The following is a 17803-nucleotide window of genomic DNA, read 5'->3' on the forward strand; positions in this document are numbered from 1 at the left end:
CTTTCTCTCGCTATTATTACAATAATGAATGAATGTTGATTCAACATAAAATATTATCGTTGCAAAAACTAGTATCTTTCATTTTTACTTTCCATTACAATCTTTAATTTTTGATAGAATTTTTTAAATGATTGTTTAAATAAGCCCGTTTTAAGAAAGTATCAAGTGGGCTGCAAGATAAAAGTCTGTGGGCCACATGCAGCCCACAGGCCTCAGGTTGGTCAGCTTTGTCCTAGATTATTATCTTTTGTTAACTTCTTTTTATTTTCATCTCATTGTATTGTGTTTCTGCTTTAGAATATATAAAATTAGAATAGAAGTATTATGGTAATATGTTTTTCCTGATGCCAACTGTATATCTTATACAAACTTTAATTCGTATATATCTTATACAAACTTTAATTCATGATTTCTCCTAACTTCTGTGTACTTTGAAAATTTTAAATGCTCATGAAAAAACTTTTTAAAATATTTAATTGTACAGTTCTGAGTGAGAATTATTTTAAAATTCAAGTTTTATTTCATTTTCAGGCTGAAATAGCATATAAATTGGATATTGTAGAAAGCCTTGCATTTGGATCCTTAATTTCAGCTGTAGATCCAGTTGCAACACTTGCTATTTTTCATGCTTTAGATGTTGACCCAGTCCTGTATATGCTTGTGTTTGGTGAAAGTGTTCTTAATGATGCTGTGTCTATTGTGTTGACCACGTAAGTAATCTTTATTAATATGTATTGCTATAAAAATTGAAATAAACTATAATGATTTACTAATTTTTGTTATTCAGTACTTGTGTCAGTTGTATTTAATCTCATATAAAGCCAACAGCTGGTCAGCATTTTCTAGCTGTAAAAATAAGACCAATCTTTATGGAGCAGTCTTATCTTTGTGAATAATGTGTATTTCTGAAAAGTTATTTCAAAGCCTAGGATTTATGACAAGTTTAAAGGGGTTTTTTCTGTGTTGTTTATGGATGGTAGATGCAGTGTTGATTGTTTGCTCTTTTGAGATATATTCTTCCTGTAAATTGGTGTTTATGCTTGAGTATAGAATTGAGATTACTAACATATGAAATATGTGTTCATCAAAGAAAGTTGTAATGGATTTTTGTCTGTGAAACAAAAAAGTAAAGGTGACTATTTGTTAATACAGAGAAGAATGAATGCAGGTAGGATAACTGAACCCAAAGGTACCTTAAGTTTAACATAATCAGATTCATCAGCATGCTGAAATAGTGCAATTTAGAATTATACCTGTGTCTGTGATGTTGCCATCGCCATCTTCATCATCATTTGTTTAACCTCTGGTCAGTCCTGAATGAGTAAACTTCAAAGTATGTTCAAACTTTGACTATCACTTCTATTTATTGGGTATTACAGATCTTGAACTACATTATCTAACTCTTCATTTTCAAGATACTTAGGTGTAATTTGGTGAAGATTTGGCTGTTATTTGAAGCTGGCCAAGCACCCTAAAAGAGGCTCCCTTGTTAACTTTTTTTTTAGTAAAAGGTTAAAATAGTGGGTTGATAGACTTTCAGACCAGTTATGGATGAAGCTTTTACTAATGTTACATCAGTTTCAACTGTTCCTTTCTAGAAGTAATAAAAATAAGAATGATTGGATATGCATTTGTGTATTTTTATATCTCAAGTTAAATGCCAACAGAAAAAGATTTGTTATGGTATGGGGTTAACTTTTATCATAAACATCATTTGGAAGTGTGGTACCCTGTTTCTATCTTTTGCTTACAAGCCAACAAAGAGTGAATCTCTGCTAGGTTGCTTTTCTAGCAAGACATGTGTAGTTGTGTTTGAAGAATTAAAATGGAAGTAGTATGAAGTCAGTTTTGACTCCTTTAATGTACTTCCAACAAAAGTTGGGAGAGAGAACATATCTTGCTTACAATAACTAAAATGTTTTCTCTTTTCAGAACTGTCTTAGAGTTCGCTTCACCTAATGCTGTGTTTACAAGTGGTACAGCAACTTTTTTCTATGCCTTAAAAAGATTTTGCCTGATGTTTTTTGCTTCTGCTGCTATTGGTATTGTGATTGGACTTTTAAGTGCTATTGTATCCTTTCATAATGGAAATATTTTTGTAAAATATAATTTGGTAAAATCTCTCATCACAAACAAATATGCTTACAAGCAATTTTTTCAAACATAAAACATCTCGAGTGACAAGCAGTGTCTCAAGTAATAAACACTCAAACTGGAAATAATGGTTGGCATCAAACTGAGAGTATCCACAGGTGAGTGTCAGTTGCTGTCTAGCTTTCACTCAGTGCACATCCCTGCTCGAATTTGCCGTGCCTTCCTTGAATTTCTTATTCTTTTACTTGTTGCAGTCATTTGACTGGATCCATGCTGAAGCACCAACTTAAAGGGTTTTAGTTGAAGAAATTGACCCCAGGACTTATTCTTTGTAAGCCTTGTACTTATTCTATCAGTGTTTTTTGCCAAAGGGCTAAGTTACAGGGATGTAAACACACCAACATCGGTTGTCAAGTGATGGTGGGGGACAAACACTGACACACAAATGCATACATATATGACACGCATTTTTCAATTTCTCTCTACCAAATCCACTCAAGGCTTTGGTCAGCCCAAGGCTATAGTAGAAGACACTTGCCCAAGGTTTCACACAATGGCACTCAATCCAGAACCATGTTCTTGGGAAGCAAGTTTCTTATCACACAGCCACACATTCCTATAGGGATAATAGTTTCAGTTTTTGAACGTTTCAGGTGATGAATGGCCTTCAAGAACAATTGAATTTGTAAACTAAGGTTCCACTTATATATATTATAACTAAAACTAGTATCTGCATATTCATTTTTTATTAATGCTATTCAACTGTGGACCATTACTTGATCACTTCTTTCAAGGGTTTTAGTTGATTATAATGACACCTCCTGCTCTACTTGTTTCAGTCTGTTATCTTATTTATATTTATCAAAATGCTAAATTACAAGCTTTAATACAACAACAAGTGGTTTAAGTGGGCTTGAGTGGAGCTGGCTACTAGCTGGAAAGAGTGATACTATTGTAGTAGTAGTAGTAGTAGTAAACAAAGTAAGGAAATTTCACATCTGTAAGCCAATGATTGCATTATTTTGGTGATTAACTTATTGCCGTTCAGTCAAGTGTCCTTCTGGATGAAGTCTAGGGTGGGTGGGCGGATGTCTATGTGCAGCTGCACTACCATTCAATATGTACAAGTGATACTTCAATGTGAGACTTAATTGCACTTTATAGAGGAATTGAGTTACCTAAGAGGAAATAGTCTGATTTAAAAATAGTGTCATAGCAAAGTTTATAAAAGAGTTTCATTGGATAGAATACAGTTTGGATTTCAGCAGTGTATGGAGTCTTAGGTTCTGTCTTTGTTTTAACAAAGAATAAATAAAACACTATGCTCTGCATTCATCAAGCTAGAAAAGGCTTTTCACAGTTTATGCTCTTTAGTTTGATTAATGCTGTTAAAGATAGATCTAAAGGAACAGCTAATGATAACTCTTTGATTTGAGTTTTGTGGGGTTTTTTTTTCATAATCTCACTGGGACTCAGAATTGAATACTCTTTGGTAACCTTGTTTTTAATGCAAAATACAGAAAATGTTTTAAACTTCCAAGAGCGGTTTGATGTCAAACTGTTGAAAGCTCATTGAGTAATACGACACTAAATAGCAACAGATGCTACAGCATGGTAGCATTTGGGAATTGTCTTTGCTCATAGTGTAAGGAGAGAGTTGATCTATTCTCAAACCCCAGGAGTCCAAAGATTTATATTTAGCACTGATGTCAATAATGTTTAGCATATAAGAAAATACTTTTTAGCTGGACACCAGTCTGTTACATGTAGATATGCTGAAAAACCTGATGTCTGTTCCCAATAGGCAGATGAAATAAGGTATGTACTCACGGGTGTAGCAAAAAAGTTGCAATGGATTTGAACTCACAGGCCATAAATTAGTCTGAGGAAAGAGCTTAATATTGGGTCTGTAGACTGAAGGGAATTAGAAATTTAGTTGCACTTGATTTCATAGTGACTTAGACTAACCAGAAAAAATATCTCTAAATAAATAATTTATTTCCATTTTATGAAAATGGTAATTAGTATTATCTAAAAGAAGTGTTGTGACATTTCATGAATATCAACATTGATACAAGAAACATAATATATATACTAACTGTAAAGAAATTATTACTAATTTACTGGTTGTTTAATGCAAATTTTAAGTTTTATTATCACCAGCATATTTTCTTAAATCCTGATTTATTTACTGTCATTTATGCAAATATTAATCAAGATAGTAAACAGTAACATTAAATTATTGTAACATTGCTTTACATTAATTATAAAAAGAAACAGTGGTTGTATTCTTGTAATTTCCTTAATAAGCTTCAGTTACTGAAATCTATTGATTTAAGAAAAACTCCCTCCCTTGAATTTGGTATGATGCTTGTGTTCTCCTACTTGCCATATGGCCTTGCTGAAGGAATCCATTTATCAGGTATTATACATTTATTTATTTATTTATTTAGAGTTTGTAAAAGATAGAAAATACTGTTGCATATATCATCTCTTGTTACATATTTATTCGTAAGATTGTAGTTATGGTGGATATTTGTTGTAAACTGAAAAAAAAATACAGACAATTAAACAGCTGTGGGTCCATGAAACCCAAGCTATTGCAGTACATCGTCCTTGCCCAAGATGAAGCAGTCGGCACAGTGACGTCCTATTCGTGGTCTGGTATAGCTCTTTATTCCAAAGTTTGGTACCAGTCCTTCCAGTATCTTCGATGTATATATATATCATTGCATACCTCTCCTGCCTTCTTTCCAGGGAATAGAGTCATAGCTCTTTCAATCTGTCCCAGTAGCTCAGTCATTCCATTGATGCAATTTTCTTTGTGTAATGCCGTTGGACTGCTTCAAACTCTGTTATCATCATTGCAGTATAAGGTGACCATAGCTGAGAGCAGTAGTCCAGTTGGCTGAGGATAAATGACTTCCATAGTGTCATCATAGTTTCTTGCTCCCTTGTCTGCAAAGTTCTCAGAATCCAACTGGCCAGTCTTCTGGATACTGCTACCATTTTGTTGATATGTGTGTGAAATGAGGCATTGTTGCTCATTTCTCTCCCAAGATCATGCACCGTATTTGATTCTGGGATCATTGCTCCACTTGGACCAACGTACTAATATCCTAATTCCTGAGCTGTGCTTAACTGGTAGCGGAGGGCCTGGAATTTACTTGCATGTTGTTATCCTCAGCCCATGTATAGAGGGCATCTAGATCTTTCTGCAAGAGCGTAGCATCAGAGCTTTCCTTGACTGACTGCAACTTTTGTGTCATCGGCATAGCTGGTAAGCATGGCTGCCTCTGTCACTGATAGTATATCCAATAGTGCTACTATGAAAAGCATTGGCCCCAGCACAATGCCCTGGAACACTCCACTCATTATTGGTATCTCTGTGGAGAGAGCATGGGTTGACTGCTACAGTTTGGTTCCTGTCCTTTAGGAAACCATGCAGCCACTCTCCAACTTTACCATAAATATAGGACGAAAGCTGCTGTTGATTAGCTCCGAAAGGCCATCGCCTCTAGCTAGCTAGCTATATGACACATGAACCTGTGTTCATTATAACTTTCAAACAGGGGAGGTCAGCCACTTCCCCTTTGCTGGTCAGGCATCTGCAGACATGTTTCAGGGTATTTGCCCTTTATCAATGCAGAGTAGTCAAACCCAGCAGACGTTGCTGCTGACCGTCTGTTCGAAGGATTATTTACCTAATTTCAGTGGAATAAATCCACTGGTTTTTAAAAATACATTCATCTGATCGGTTACAGATTTACTGTTCTTAAACAAGAATACTATTGATAGTGACTTTGAAGTTTCAGCCAGCTAACCCATTGAGGGACTGCTTACTGTCCAATGGTGGCTTATATGTGTATATGTACCTTGGTCCAGTGCTTTGTAAATGTAATTTGGTAAATAGAAATTTTGCTAGAATCCACTGTGTGTGTGTGTGTGCACATGCAGGCATATCTCTCAGTGAAGCTTGTTTGTGTCAGTGAAAAAAATCAAAAACTGGTGCTTTTTGAATAGAATCTCTTGTGACATTTGTTCTGCACCAAATTATACAGGCATTCCTTTGTTACACTTGCCTTCAGAAACCTGTGATGGGTTCTTTGGAAACTTGTTACCAATGATGCAGTTACTCACTGACTGCAATATAAAATAAATAAAAGGTAAATGTTATCAAATAAGAATTCATTTTGTATGTGAGGAAGGTCGTTATACCAATAATAAACACATACACACACACTGGTTCTGTTTCACTTCTTTATTATTTATCTGTTGGTTAACCATTCAACCAATTAATTAATTGATTGATCAATTAGTCATATGGTTAATCAATAAGTTATGTCTGTCAAAACCTTTTCACCACCATTCACAACTTCATCAGTGACATGCCCTAAGCTGAATTGAAGTAGAGGATGCGTGTCATAAATTAGGTTGGGGATGGTGATGAAATGACTTTGACTAACATACCTAATTAAATGATTGATTAACCAAATGATTAATCACACAATCAATTATTTAACTGCTTAAATAATTAACCAATTGGCAAATAATAAAACAGTTAAATAGAATCAGTACATGTGTTTATTATTAGCAGAATAACTCCCACCAAGATACAGCAAAATCTGTTTCAACACACGATTTCATATCAAGTACGAAAATGAATTAATCAAATCAAATACACAAAAATTAAATGAATTAATTTGTTTTTCTTTTTAATTGTTTATCAGCTATATTACTGATGAGAACTTTATTAAGTTCTTTATTTCTTTTAAATTTGGAAATACTATTTTGATATTGCAGGGATTATGGCTATTCTGTTTTGTGCTATTGTTATGTCCCACTATACACATTTAAACTTATCACCCGTGACACAAATAACGGTTCAACAAACTTTTCGAACTGTTGCCTTCATTGCAGGTAATTTCCTTTTATGTTTTAATTTCATTTAATGCTTTTGATCAAATATCAGAAAATACATGAATACCATGTAGGAAGTTGTTTTAGTTTTTTCTTTTCATATAATTATTTCCCTATCTCAAAAAATCTATATAGTGTTTGTTAGATGTAATGTCATATGTAACAAGAAAATCAAAATACTTACAGTTTGTAATATAAATTTGAATGAATAATAACAACACAATTTGAATTGAACATATAAAGTGTTGTTTGCTGGACTGATGTGAAAATAAGGGGTAAATATTATTTGTTGACATTTGCTGCTAACAAAAACAGACGTAATGGAGCAAAACCTGTAAAATTCAAACTTGTGTGCATATTATGAGTAAATTATATAATAGATTACACACATATCTAATCCAATATTCCTTTTTTTTAACTGTACCTATTCTCATGATATAACACTTTTCACAAATAATTAATAATTTTATTTTGCAGAAACTTGTGTGTTTGCATATCTGGGAATGGCTCTCTTCAGTTTTCACTTAAATGTGAAGCCTTCTTTTGTAATATGGAGCATTGTAAGTTATTTTAGCATATATTTCATTGTCCTGCTTGAAATCTTTTAAGCTAATACATATAGACACAAATAGGCAGAAGGAAGATATACCTAAACATGAAATGAAACTACTGCATGACCTGTAACAGTTTCTTAAAAACACCACCAATTGTTTTAAATTTCATGTAGTGTATCAATAGTAAGTCAGTGTTGGAGCGCATGCCATTCCTAGCTATTGATTTTAGCCAGAAATCACAACTACAAAGGATATGGCTTGTACAACTGGGAATCAATCCAGTATCATAGTCTCAGCTAGCTCGAAGTTTAAGACATTCACACACATATACTCCTACAGCATTTTTATTTCTTACATAATTTTATTTCATTTTATTACTATATTGACCTAAGAAGTAATACTTTCCTAAAAGAAATCATTATTATATAAGTAAGCCTTTTAATAATATACTCCAAATTTTACTGTTTTGTTTATCATGGTTCTGTCTTATTAATCATATGGTGTCCCATTTTAGATGCTTGCAATTTTCATTGTTGTAAGTTTCTTTTGCATCATTGTACAATTACATTTTCAAGGAGATAACCAGTCCTACTGCTACTGAATGGTAAATCCAAATTATTGTTTAACGATTGCCTTATGGTAGTTCATAAATGCATTTTATGTTTACTGATATTTGCATGTGGTCTCAGTTGTTTAGATCACAACTCACTGTTCCACGGTGTGTATGGAAGTAAAGTATCAATGAAATTCAACTGTGACCATTCAGCATGCACTGCAGATAGCGAAAGACTCAATATACCTTCAGTATAAATTTAGGTGGTAAGATGGGGATTATTGAATTCATATGTTCATATAATCATCATTTTTATAGTGTATGTGACTTTCTGGTTACATCTAAGCCAGTATAAACATCCCAGTCTCAAATAAAAATTCACTTGGAATCAAATGACTCATATTTTGGTGAGATAGGGCGATACTTTAATTAAAGAAATTTTCAATGTTAATTGTTGAAGAAAACCAAAACATAAACCTTAAAAATTATTTTGTTTGCTCATTATTAGCAAATGATAAGTCTATTAGATAGGTTTATTAAGGTATTTTAGGTTGTTTGATGAGTTTCATTAAAATCTCAGATCTGTTGCTATTTTATTTATTTAGTTTATTTACTTTTTTTTTCTCTTTCAAGCTTCTGAATATCTCTTTTCATTTATCAATTCTTATTTATTTATTGCCTTTTATATTTTACTTAATCATTACTAATCTAATTTGTATGAATATTTTTAAATGTTTAAGAAGTTTCTTTATATTTTATTATAGGGTCTATGTCTTGGTGGAAGGGCTTTCAATATATTTCCTCTGAGCTTTTTGGTTAATTTTTTTAGAGAACACAAAATAACAAAAAGTATGCAATTTATTATGTGGTTTAGTGGTGAGTGTTAACATTACATTTTCATTTGTATTCCATAATTTTGCTATTTCCCAAAATCTTGAATTGAAATTAATACAGATTTTTATCATCATCTCTTTCTTCAAACTACTACTCTGTCTAATTTACTTTCTCAAATCATTTGTACTTAACTTTTCTTCTTAGTAAACACTGCACATCCAACAACTATTCAATCTATTTTCCCCTCATCACTAATAATCCCATATATTTGAAACCCTTGTTTCATTGCCAAACATTTCTTGCATATGCTCCAAAATATTTGCCCTCTTGTTTAGAGAGAGAAGTTCTTTGTTTCCAACAGAATGAAGAAAAGTGCCTTCATTTCTAACTCAAGTCACTTTTCATGAATAGTTCAACTGCCAGTGATCCTACTACAACTTTTGTGTACCCACTTTTAGTCCTGGGTATACTATTGAATTTCTGTCTGTTGCCCTCCTGCATACTATTCAGAGCCAGTTCCCTGTTGGTGTACACATTTTTGACTTCCGTTACCAATTAGTATTTTAGCTTCTTTCATGTTAACCTGTCTGCATACATTTACAGTCTTTCAGAATATTGATATATTATAAAATAATTATAAATATTTCATTTAACTATAGTTGTATTATTTAAAGTAGCAGATTAGCCCTATTAGGTAAGATTATCTGGCATGACTTAATATTCTAAATATGAGGTCTGATCAATAAGTCTGAAATGAATGACTATTCATAGGACCTCTGGGGTCTGTTGCCGTAGTAATGAAACTAAAGCACACAGAGTGAAGCCACTTGAGACAGATAGACCTTAACCATTGTGGCTGCTGAAATGAATGACTATTCATAGGACCTCTGGGGTCTGTTGCCGTAGTAATGAAACTAAAGCACACAGAGTGAAGCCACTTGAGACAGATAGACCTTGAACTCTGCTGTGCATGTGCACTAAGTTTTAACATTCTAGCTCACTTCTGATGTTTACAGCAGTACTTGAAAGGAAGGCGTGTAGCATGTGGTTATCACATTGACCATGACAGAGAAAGTTGTCATGGCAATACCTGCTCAGAGGCCTATGCAAAGTTTCAGAAAGTGTATGGAGAGGAGTGTATGAGCTACACACGAGTGTAAAGTGGTTCAGATCTTTCCAAGATGGCCAAAAAAATGTCGATATTGACGAACATTCTGGGAGGCCCACAACCAGAAGAACTGAGAAAAACATCACAGGTGTGCATGCAGCTGTGAGGGGAAATCATCAAATCACGATCTGTGAGTTATCAGAGGAGTTGCAGATTAGTTACAGTTCAGTTCAGTCCATTATCACTGAAGATTTGGGTATGAGATACCTGTTTGCTAAGTTTGTGCCAAAACTACTTTTAGCTGACCAAAAAGACACTCAGGTTTCAGTTGCACAATATTTCCTTATCTCAAATAGTCATTACCACTATTAGTGTGATGTACCATTGAGAGAGAGAAAGAGAGAGAGAGACTGTTTTCTGGACATTATTTGCCAGATCTATTCTTTCTTAACCATTGTGGCTGCTGAAATGAGTGACTATTCATAGGACCTCTGGGGTCTGAGCTACCAGAGCTAACTCATCACTATGCTGTGTATCTTAGTGAGATGTTCAAATGCAGGCTTGCAAGTGACCTGCAACCTTCTAATATTGAAATGGTTTCTTTTAAGTTGGAACTTTATAGTAATACTACCTTCTTTTATATCCTACTGCATAGCAATGTGGCCATGCACATGAGGAAACTGTTAAACATTACAGAAGTGGTAAAGACTGAACTCAAGGTATTGATCCTCATAAAGGGGATAACAAAAGGCTGCAATGGTTAGTGACATGCACTGCTGGAGAAGTCCACCCTTGTAAGCAAGCATGGTAAAAAGAACACTAAAAATGATCATGGTAACAGCTAGGAAGACCTTTCATTCTCATTCACCATATCATACTGCTTGTATTGTTTGGGATAGCAGTGGATTTCTTCCTATTCAAATATCTTCTGCCCCACCCCTTTCATCCCTCTTGCTATACTTCTCTCTATCCCTCATCGCAGTACATGTGAAATATTGGGTCTTTCCTCTTACACTTCTGACAGCCATCACTCCCTCTCCCTAGAATGTTTGGCAACAGTGCCATCACCTGCAATGACTTCAGTATGAAGAAATACTTTTTTGAAAATTATATAACAGCAGTTTCTATTCTGTTTATCTTTGTTTTTTTTTTCTTCTTTTTTCTTTTTTTGTATAGGATTACGTGGTGCAATTGCATTTGCCTTATGTCTTCATTTAGAATTCTCCCCTGAGAAACGATATGTTCTTGTCACAGCTACATTATTTATGGTTTTGTTCACTATCTTATTCTTAGGAGGTGCAACCATGCCAATCATGAAGGTAACAACACTGTTTGCTTTTTTGTTTAATATCAGTAATTTGTTTTTTTTTTTTTCATATATCCTTTAACAAAATATCCATTGGTTAACCACAAAGTAAAAAGATAATCATCATCAATATCACTACTCACAATACCGACCTTCTTCATCAATCGCTTAATAGTGTTATCTACAATTACATCTTGAAATTATCATTTATATTTCATATATTCTTGATATGATTTCTTCTTACTTTACTGAATTTTGCGCTATGCAATGACTCTCTCACTACTAAATTGTCTCAGTCAATCATGGAATAGGTGTATTACTTTTCAAATTAGATGTTCAAACCTCTGTAAATTATAAACATGACAATTTTAAGTTTCCAAGCTTAGTGTTCAATTTGAAATATCTTATTTCAACTTTCAGATTGGCTTCTGTATAATTTGTATATTTCAGTCTTTTCAAAAAAAGCTTTCCTTATGATCACAACTTAGCCTTAGAAATGTCACAGCAAGTGCCAAAAGGTTATAACATACATGCATTACACACATACATACATATTAGCATACATGCATGCACACAGACAGACAGATGTACATTTGTGTGTGTGTGTGTGTGTGTGTGTGTGTGCCAATGTATGAAACTCTCAGACTGTGAGTCACCCTGGAACTTCTGCCCATTTTTAATAAGAAAAAGATACATATTCAAGTTTTGAGTTCTGTTTTCATGTTTGCATGAAAATTTATATATGAAGTGAAGTTATTCACTTTAACCAGGGCATGAAATATTTTCTCTTCACCAATAAATATTAAGTGCTTCTTCTATTCAGTCCAGAACAAGCTTGTTTTAAGTATGTACCATATTAATCTGTTTTACTTTACATTTATTTACAATATTTAAACATTTTATCTTCAGTTATTAAAAGCAGATAAACGGAAAAAAACAAAATCTGAAATATCATTAAGTAAAACAAAAGAAATGGTAAGTTAATGCTTAAAATAAATTAAATAAAATTCTGTATGTGTTCTGTGGTTCAAAAATAATTATTGCGATTAAGGTACTTTCTTCATTGATCTTATTTAAATTTTTCTTCATTTTCTTACTGTTTACTTTTGTCAATTTTTTCCCCACAATTATCTATTATTGTGCTGTTGTTACAATAACTACATTTTAATTATATGTCTAGCTTGGTTTGTATCTTATGACTATATCATAAAACAAGATGGAACATACTCTGACCACCACATTGCACCCTACACAGCATATTATTGTATAAGCCTGCTGTGTGGCCTGGAGACACTGATCTATATCATGTCTGTAGTGATGTACTTGCAGGTTGCTCTCATCCATTTATTCTGACATAAGTTTACTCAAACCACATTTACAGTTTATCCTATTGTTGAAGTAGGACAGATAATTATTTAGGCTACTGGTTAAAAATAAGAAAATTAAACAGATCACATTACTCTTTTGCCAGCACATAATATGCTTTTATCCAACAAGTTATGTTCTACTTTGCATTTATTATTTGGTATGTGATATAATGTTAATCAAAATATATTTAAAATCATTTGGAAATTACTTCAACTTCCAATACATTAATACAAATGAAATTTGCAAGTACAAATTCTTATTGATTACTAGCAGCATAGCCCAGCATTGCCCAGGTATGTAAGAGCCCCTAGTAGGCAACGACTAATCCCAATCTAGTCCTTTCCCTCTAGGGAACGAAGGCACATGTGTAGGTTGCAATGTCTTCCTTCACTCGAATACTTCTGTGTATACGATGTTCCTAGCTGTCCCTTTGGGCGATAAAAAGGTCGAGTTGTGTCCCCTAGACAGAAAATGTGTTGCATATAAAAAGCTTAGATTCTCGACCCGATGTCGAATTTATCGATTTTTTTTCAGAACTGGGGGAACTTTTCAAAATTTTCGCTGCGTTAGTTTTGAATTGTGACATTGGGCTATGTGTGTGTCAAGTTTCATCAGAATCGGTTGAAAGCCGTGGTCAGGGTGAGGGTACAACCTGACAGACACACACACAGACAAACTGCCATTTATATATAGAGAGATATAACTTTAAAGTTATTTCTGATCACAAAGTACAAAAAAGAAAAAACCCAGGAACAAACATATATAATATCAAGAAATCGTTAGATAAGTCTTCAGCAACCATTATTCAATATTGGACTTTTATCCTCAATGTTCTTGGTTACACAATTAAGCAATCTCAGTTTTCAGCTTTCCCAAAACCTGATTTTTATTTCAGTAACACGCTATTGACTGTTGATTTTTATATGGAATATAAAATTATGTTATAGCATGTGACTGTGACACCACATGACATTACCAGGCAGCAAAGCACTTCATTTCAAATTGCTCCAATCTACTCATCTGAAAATGAACAGCAGCACAGCACTAATATAGTCCTTTCTGTTCCTTCAGCTTCGTTATTTGCTTGGCCAAGTGGTTGTGTATTTCAACGTACATGTATCTTTAAAGTAATTTTTTGACAGAATCAGAATGTTACAATGTGTGACAAGGCTGGACCTTCACACGTACACTCTACATAGCCCTCATCTACCCAATTTTATTCGCGAAGTTTGGATCAAATCAAAGCTGTAGTTAATGACACTTGCTCAAGATACCATGGAGGAACTTCTTAAACTTTTGGTCATATTGTGTTCATTAGAATTATATAGTTCTATAGATTAAGTGTTCACATGGTTTTAATTTGTTTTAACTGATAGTTTTATTTTACAGGGAGATACTGTGGATTCTGAACACCTGTCTGAACTAACTGAAGAAGAATATGAAATCAATTTTGTAAAAACACATTTACGAGGCTTTTTACGTTTTGATGTAAAATATTTAATACCTTTCTTTACAAGGCGTTTTACAAAACAGGTTAGTCTATTTGTTTTACGGCTACATTTAAACAGTTTTTAAATTGCCTAAAGGTAACCATAAAACTCTCTTGCCACTGTAAATGTATTGAATAAGTAATTACTTCTGGTTGCCATGATCTCTGATAACAGAGATTTCCTCAAAGTGGCTCCAGATCAGGAGATGCAAGCCATGGAAGGGGCAGTGCTTCCAGTGGTAGTGCTAACTGCTAAACTCCATCTGAGACTTGATTAACCCCAACTGAGTTACCTGAGTGAGGGTGCCTGATATTGAAAGATTCAAACACTTAATGACTCCAGGAAGCATCACTATTGATGTCTCCAGGTGCATCACAGGATGATGTATGGAAAAACTTGTTCACAAAAAGTGCTATAATATAAAATATGATAGCCATCAAAGCCATACAAAGAAGACAGAACCTTAAAATCTTACATATGGACTGTCTCTTGAAATCAATGTTTCTCAACCTCTTGTAGCTCAGCAAGCCCTTTCACCAAATGGCATTTTACAAATGCTTTCCCAATATATGCAAATAAAAAGCAGCTGATTATTTTTATCAAACAGAACTAATTTTGTTCATATTTTTTGTGCTATCCTATCTAGCATGTGTCTCTTAAATATTTGTGTGGATTTGTGACTCCTATGTTAAATTTTTATAGAAATTACTAAAGAAAGTAAAATTTGTATATGTAGCAGTTTAAAAATACAAAAACTATTTCTTAGAATTAACCTTCAAAATAATTGTTTTATATTACAGGAAGTACGTGAAGGTCGCACACAAATGGACAATTTAACAAACAAGTGGTACAAAGAAGTGCGGGCTGTTCCATCAGATTCCAATTCTGAAGAGGACACAGCTTTCACACAAGAAACTATTTATCATTAAACAAGTTAATCTTTGGAATTTATAATTTTTTTTTTTTTGTTAAGTAACAATCACTGTGATAAACAAAGCATCTGATTTAATTTTAATTCATGAACAACACAAACTAATTTATTGTTGATCTTTTACAAAATATTTTTTCGTGGTATTTGTTTTGTAATCTTGAATTTTACTGTGGGCTGTTGATATTTTTTATAAAATGTAATTTGTAAATTGATTATAAATATTTAAAACTAATTCTAATAAAAGGATGTTCTTTTGCAAGGTTAGTTTTATCAATTTATCTCATTTGGAATCTGGATATCAACTTTTTTTTTAATGTATTTTTTTATATCAGTAAGATGGGAGAATTATTGTTAGTAGAGCTGGTATAAAGCCAGATGGTTATTGTCTTTGTACAGACATAATGTCAAGAGCCAAATGCCGACAGTCAAACTGCTGAAAGTCAAAATGTCAACAGTCAAAATGCTGATGGTCAAATGCCAACAAGACAAAATTTTGATGGTCAAATTGTTGCTATTCAAAATGCGAACAGATTTTGTTTGCTTTTTTTTTATTTAATAAAAGTAATTAAAAATAACTCAATTGGAGTAATATCTTAAATAGAAGAAGGATGTCAATAATTTGCATTTAATGAAAAAGCAAAATACCATATATGTCAGTATATAAGACAACTGGGTGTTGTAAAAACATATCAGTAGTTGCCAAAGCAGTGGTTAACTATCATCAACTGTTATACATTGCTAACAACTCACCATACACTTTAGGAATTAAGGTTCAAATTTTATACATATATGTATAAGATTCCTCCTATTTTGGAGGGGTAATTTTAAGGTTAAATTGTCAATTTATATACACTGGCATATATGGTGAATATATTTTAAAACTAAACATAATAATAAGAAGGTTGCTAAAAATAATTTGTTTTAAAATTAAAGCAATTTATTGAATTGAATTGTGAACCATTGACTTGAAAAAAAACATGGGGGTTGATCAAATTATAAATTACAAGTTTCTTTTTAATACAATTGTTGACCTTGGTATATTTTTTTATTTATTCATATCACACTATCTCTAAGAGAGTGTTAGCTTGCTAAAAGTTTGTGTAGCATTATATCAGTTTCTTCATTATTAACATTGTACATATCTTGTCAGGGAACAAATACTAATATTCCAAGCCACCTGATGGAGGAACCATTTTCTACATTGAAATTATCTGTTGATCTCAAAATGCTGAATTTTGTGCTATAAACACTGGCTCAAGTGAAAATAGCAACTGTGGTAAATTTATTTATTGTGGTTTATTGCTGTTTGTTACAGCTATTTCAAAGTCCACTGTAAATGATTATGGATAAATATATCTCTCTTTATTGAAAATTACATTATCTCTTTGTATTTATCCATGATAATATTTTAGTTTCAGAAACAATGGCATGAAGAGTATAAAACTGTATTCTGTGAGACTCTCAAGAAAATGTTCCATCACTTATCTACTTCTTTTCCATTACTACAACTTTTAAATTTTCCATTCATTGTTAAATAAATATCCTCACTTTCTAATAAAAAATTTATCAACTCTTGTTAAATATTTTGTTTCATTTTTTAACCTTCTTGTTCACCATCCACTACATGGTAATAAGTCTTTATGTGATAATGCACCACCTCATACACTTTAATGTAGTTTGCTCATACAATTGTTACTTACAGAAAGCAGGCATGAGTATGGCTTATGTTATTAAGAAGTTTGATTCCATTGTGTGGAACCTTGCACAAATGTTTTGTACTACAGCCAACCAAAGCCTTGTGAATAGGTTTGGTTGACTGAAACTGAAAGAAGTCCATCAGATGTGTAATTTTGTTTACATTTGCACTTCTCCAAAAATCACTGAGCAAGAAACACTGACATTGTTATGAGGTTGGGTTGAAAAGTTCGTAGGCCAACTATGAAGGAGAAATGCTAGAGCTGTGAAATCTTGCATGCATTAATTTCAACTCTTCTTATTAATAACTGCATTGTTTCTTTCCAGGTAAACTGACATCTCATTGTTCAAAGAACTCTTCAAAAGTAACTAGTAGTGACTTTTTTTTGAAAATGGATGAAATTTGGCATCATTGTGTTATCATGTACTTGGTTTAGCCCCCAAGGACATGCATGATGACATGGTTGCTACATTAGGGGATGAATCTCCAGCTTTATTAATAGTACAAGTGGACAGCTGAATTTTGGAGGGAAAGGGAGAGTCTTGAACATAACCCTCAGTCTGGTCGTCCTGCACTCTGCCATCATCAACCCAAACATTGATCGTGCTCACCATATGGTTTCAATGACTGTTGTGCATGACTAGCTTTGAACCAGTTGATCACCCTCTCTATTCTCCTGATTTCGCCCCATCTGACTTTTATCTGTTCCCCAACATGAAAAAACACTTGGCTGGGAACCAGTATTGCAATGATGATGACAACATATCTGCTAGTGATGACAATTTCTTCACCAATGGGATCCAAGCACTGCAACACCGATGGGAGTAGTGTGTGAACTACAAGGTGGACTGTGTTGAAAAATGAACCACATTTGGTCACATTCCTTGAGAATATCTTGGTCAGCCTACAGACTTTTCAGCTGACCCTCATATTTCCCTTGTTAACAAAT

At 33.4% G+C, this 17803-nt stretch overlaps 1 protein-coding gene across 1 annotated transcript in view; it reads left to right on the forward strand.

Annotated features, from left to right (window-relative positions):
• Positions 1–16739, forward strand: part of LOC115217308 (sodium/hydrogen exchanger 8) — a 38227-nt gene extending 21488 nt beyond the window's left edge. Inside the window, exons 7-16 of the mRNA XM_029786961.2 lie at positions 532–710; positions 1933–2071; positions 4411–4516; positions 6898–7014; positions 7492–7574; positions 8886–8997; positions 11240–11382; positions 12279–12344; positions 14127–14270; positions 15028–16739. Of these exons, the coding sequence (XP_029642821.2) occupies positions 532–710; positions 1933–2071; positions 4411–4516; positions 6898–7014; positions 7492–7574; positions 8886–8997; positions 11240–11382; positions 12279–12344; positions 14127–14270; positions 15028–15156 (1218 nt within the window). The 3' untranslated portion in view covers positions 15157–16739. The remainder of the gene's footprint in view (positions 1–531; positions 711–1932; positions 2072–4410; positions 4517–6897; positions 7015–7491; positions 7575–8885; positions 8998–11239; positions 11383–12278; positions 12345–14126; positions 14271–15027) is intronic.
• The last annotated feature ends 1064 nt before the right edge of the window (positions 16740–17803 follow it).

Source organism: Octopus sinensis, linkage group LG1 (assembly GCF_006345805.1).
Source record: "Octopus sinensis linkage group LG1, ASM634580v1, whole genome shotgun sequence".
NCBI classification, from domain to species: Eukaryota; Metazoa; Mollusca; class Cephalopoda; order Octopoda; family Octopodidae; genus Octopus; species Octopus sinensis.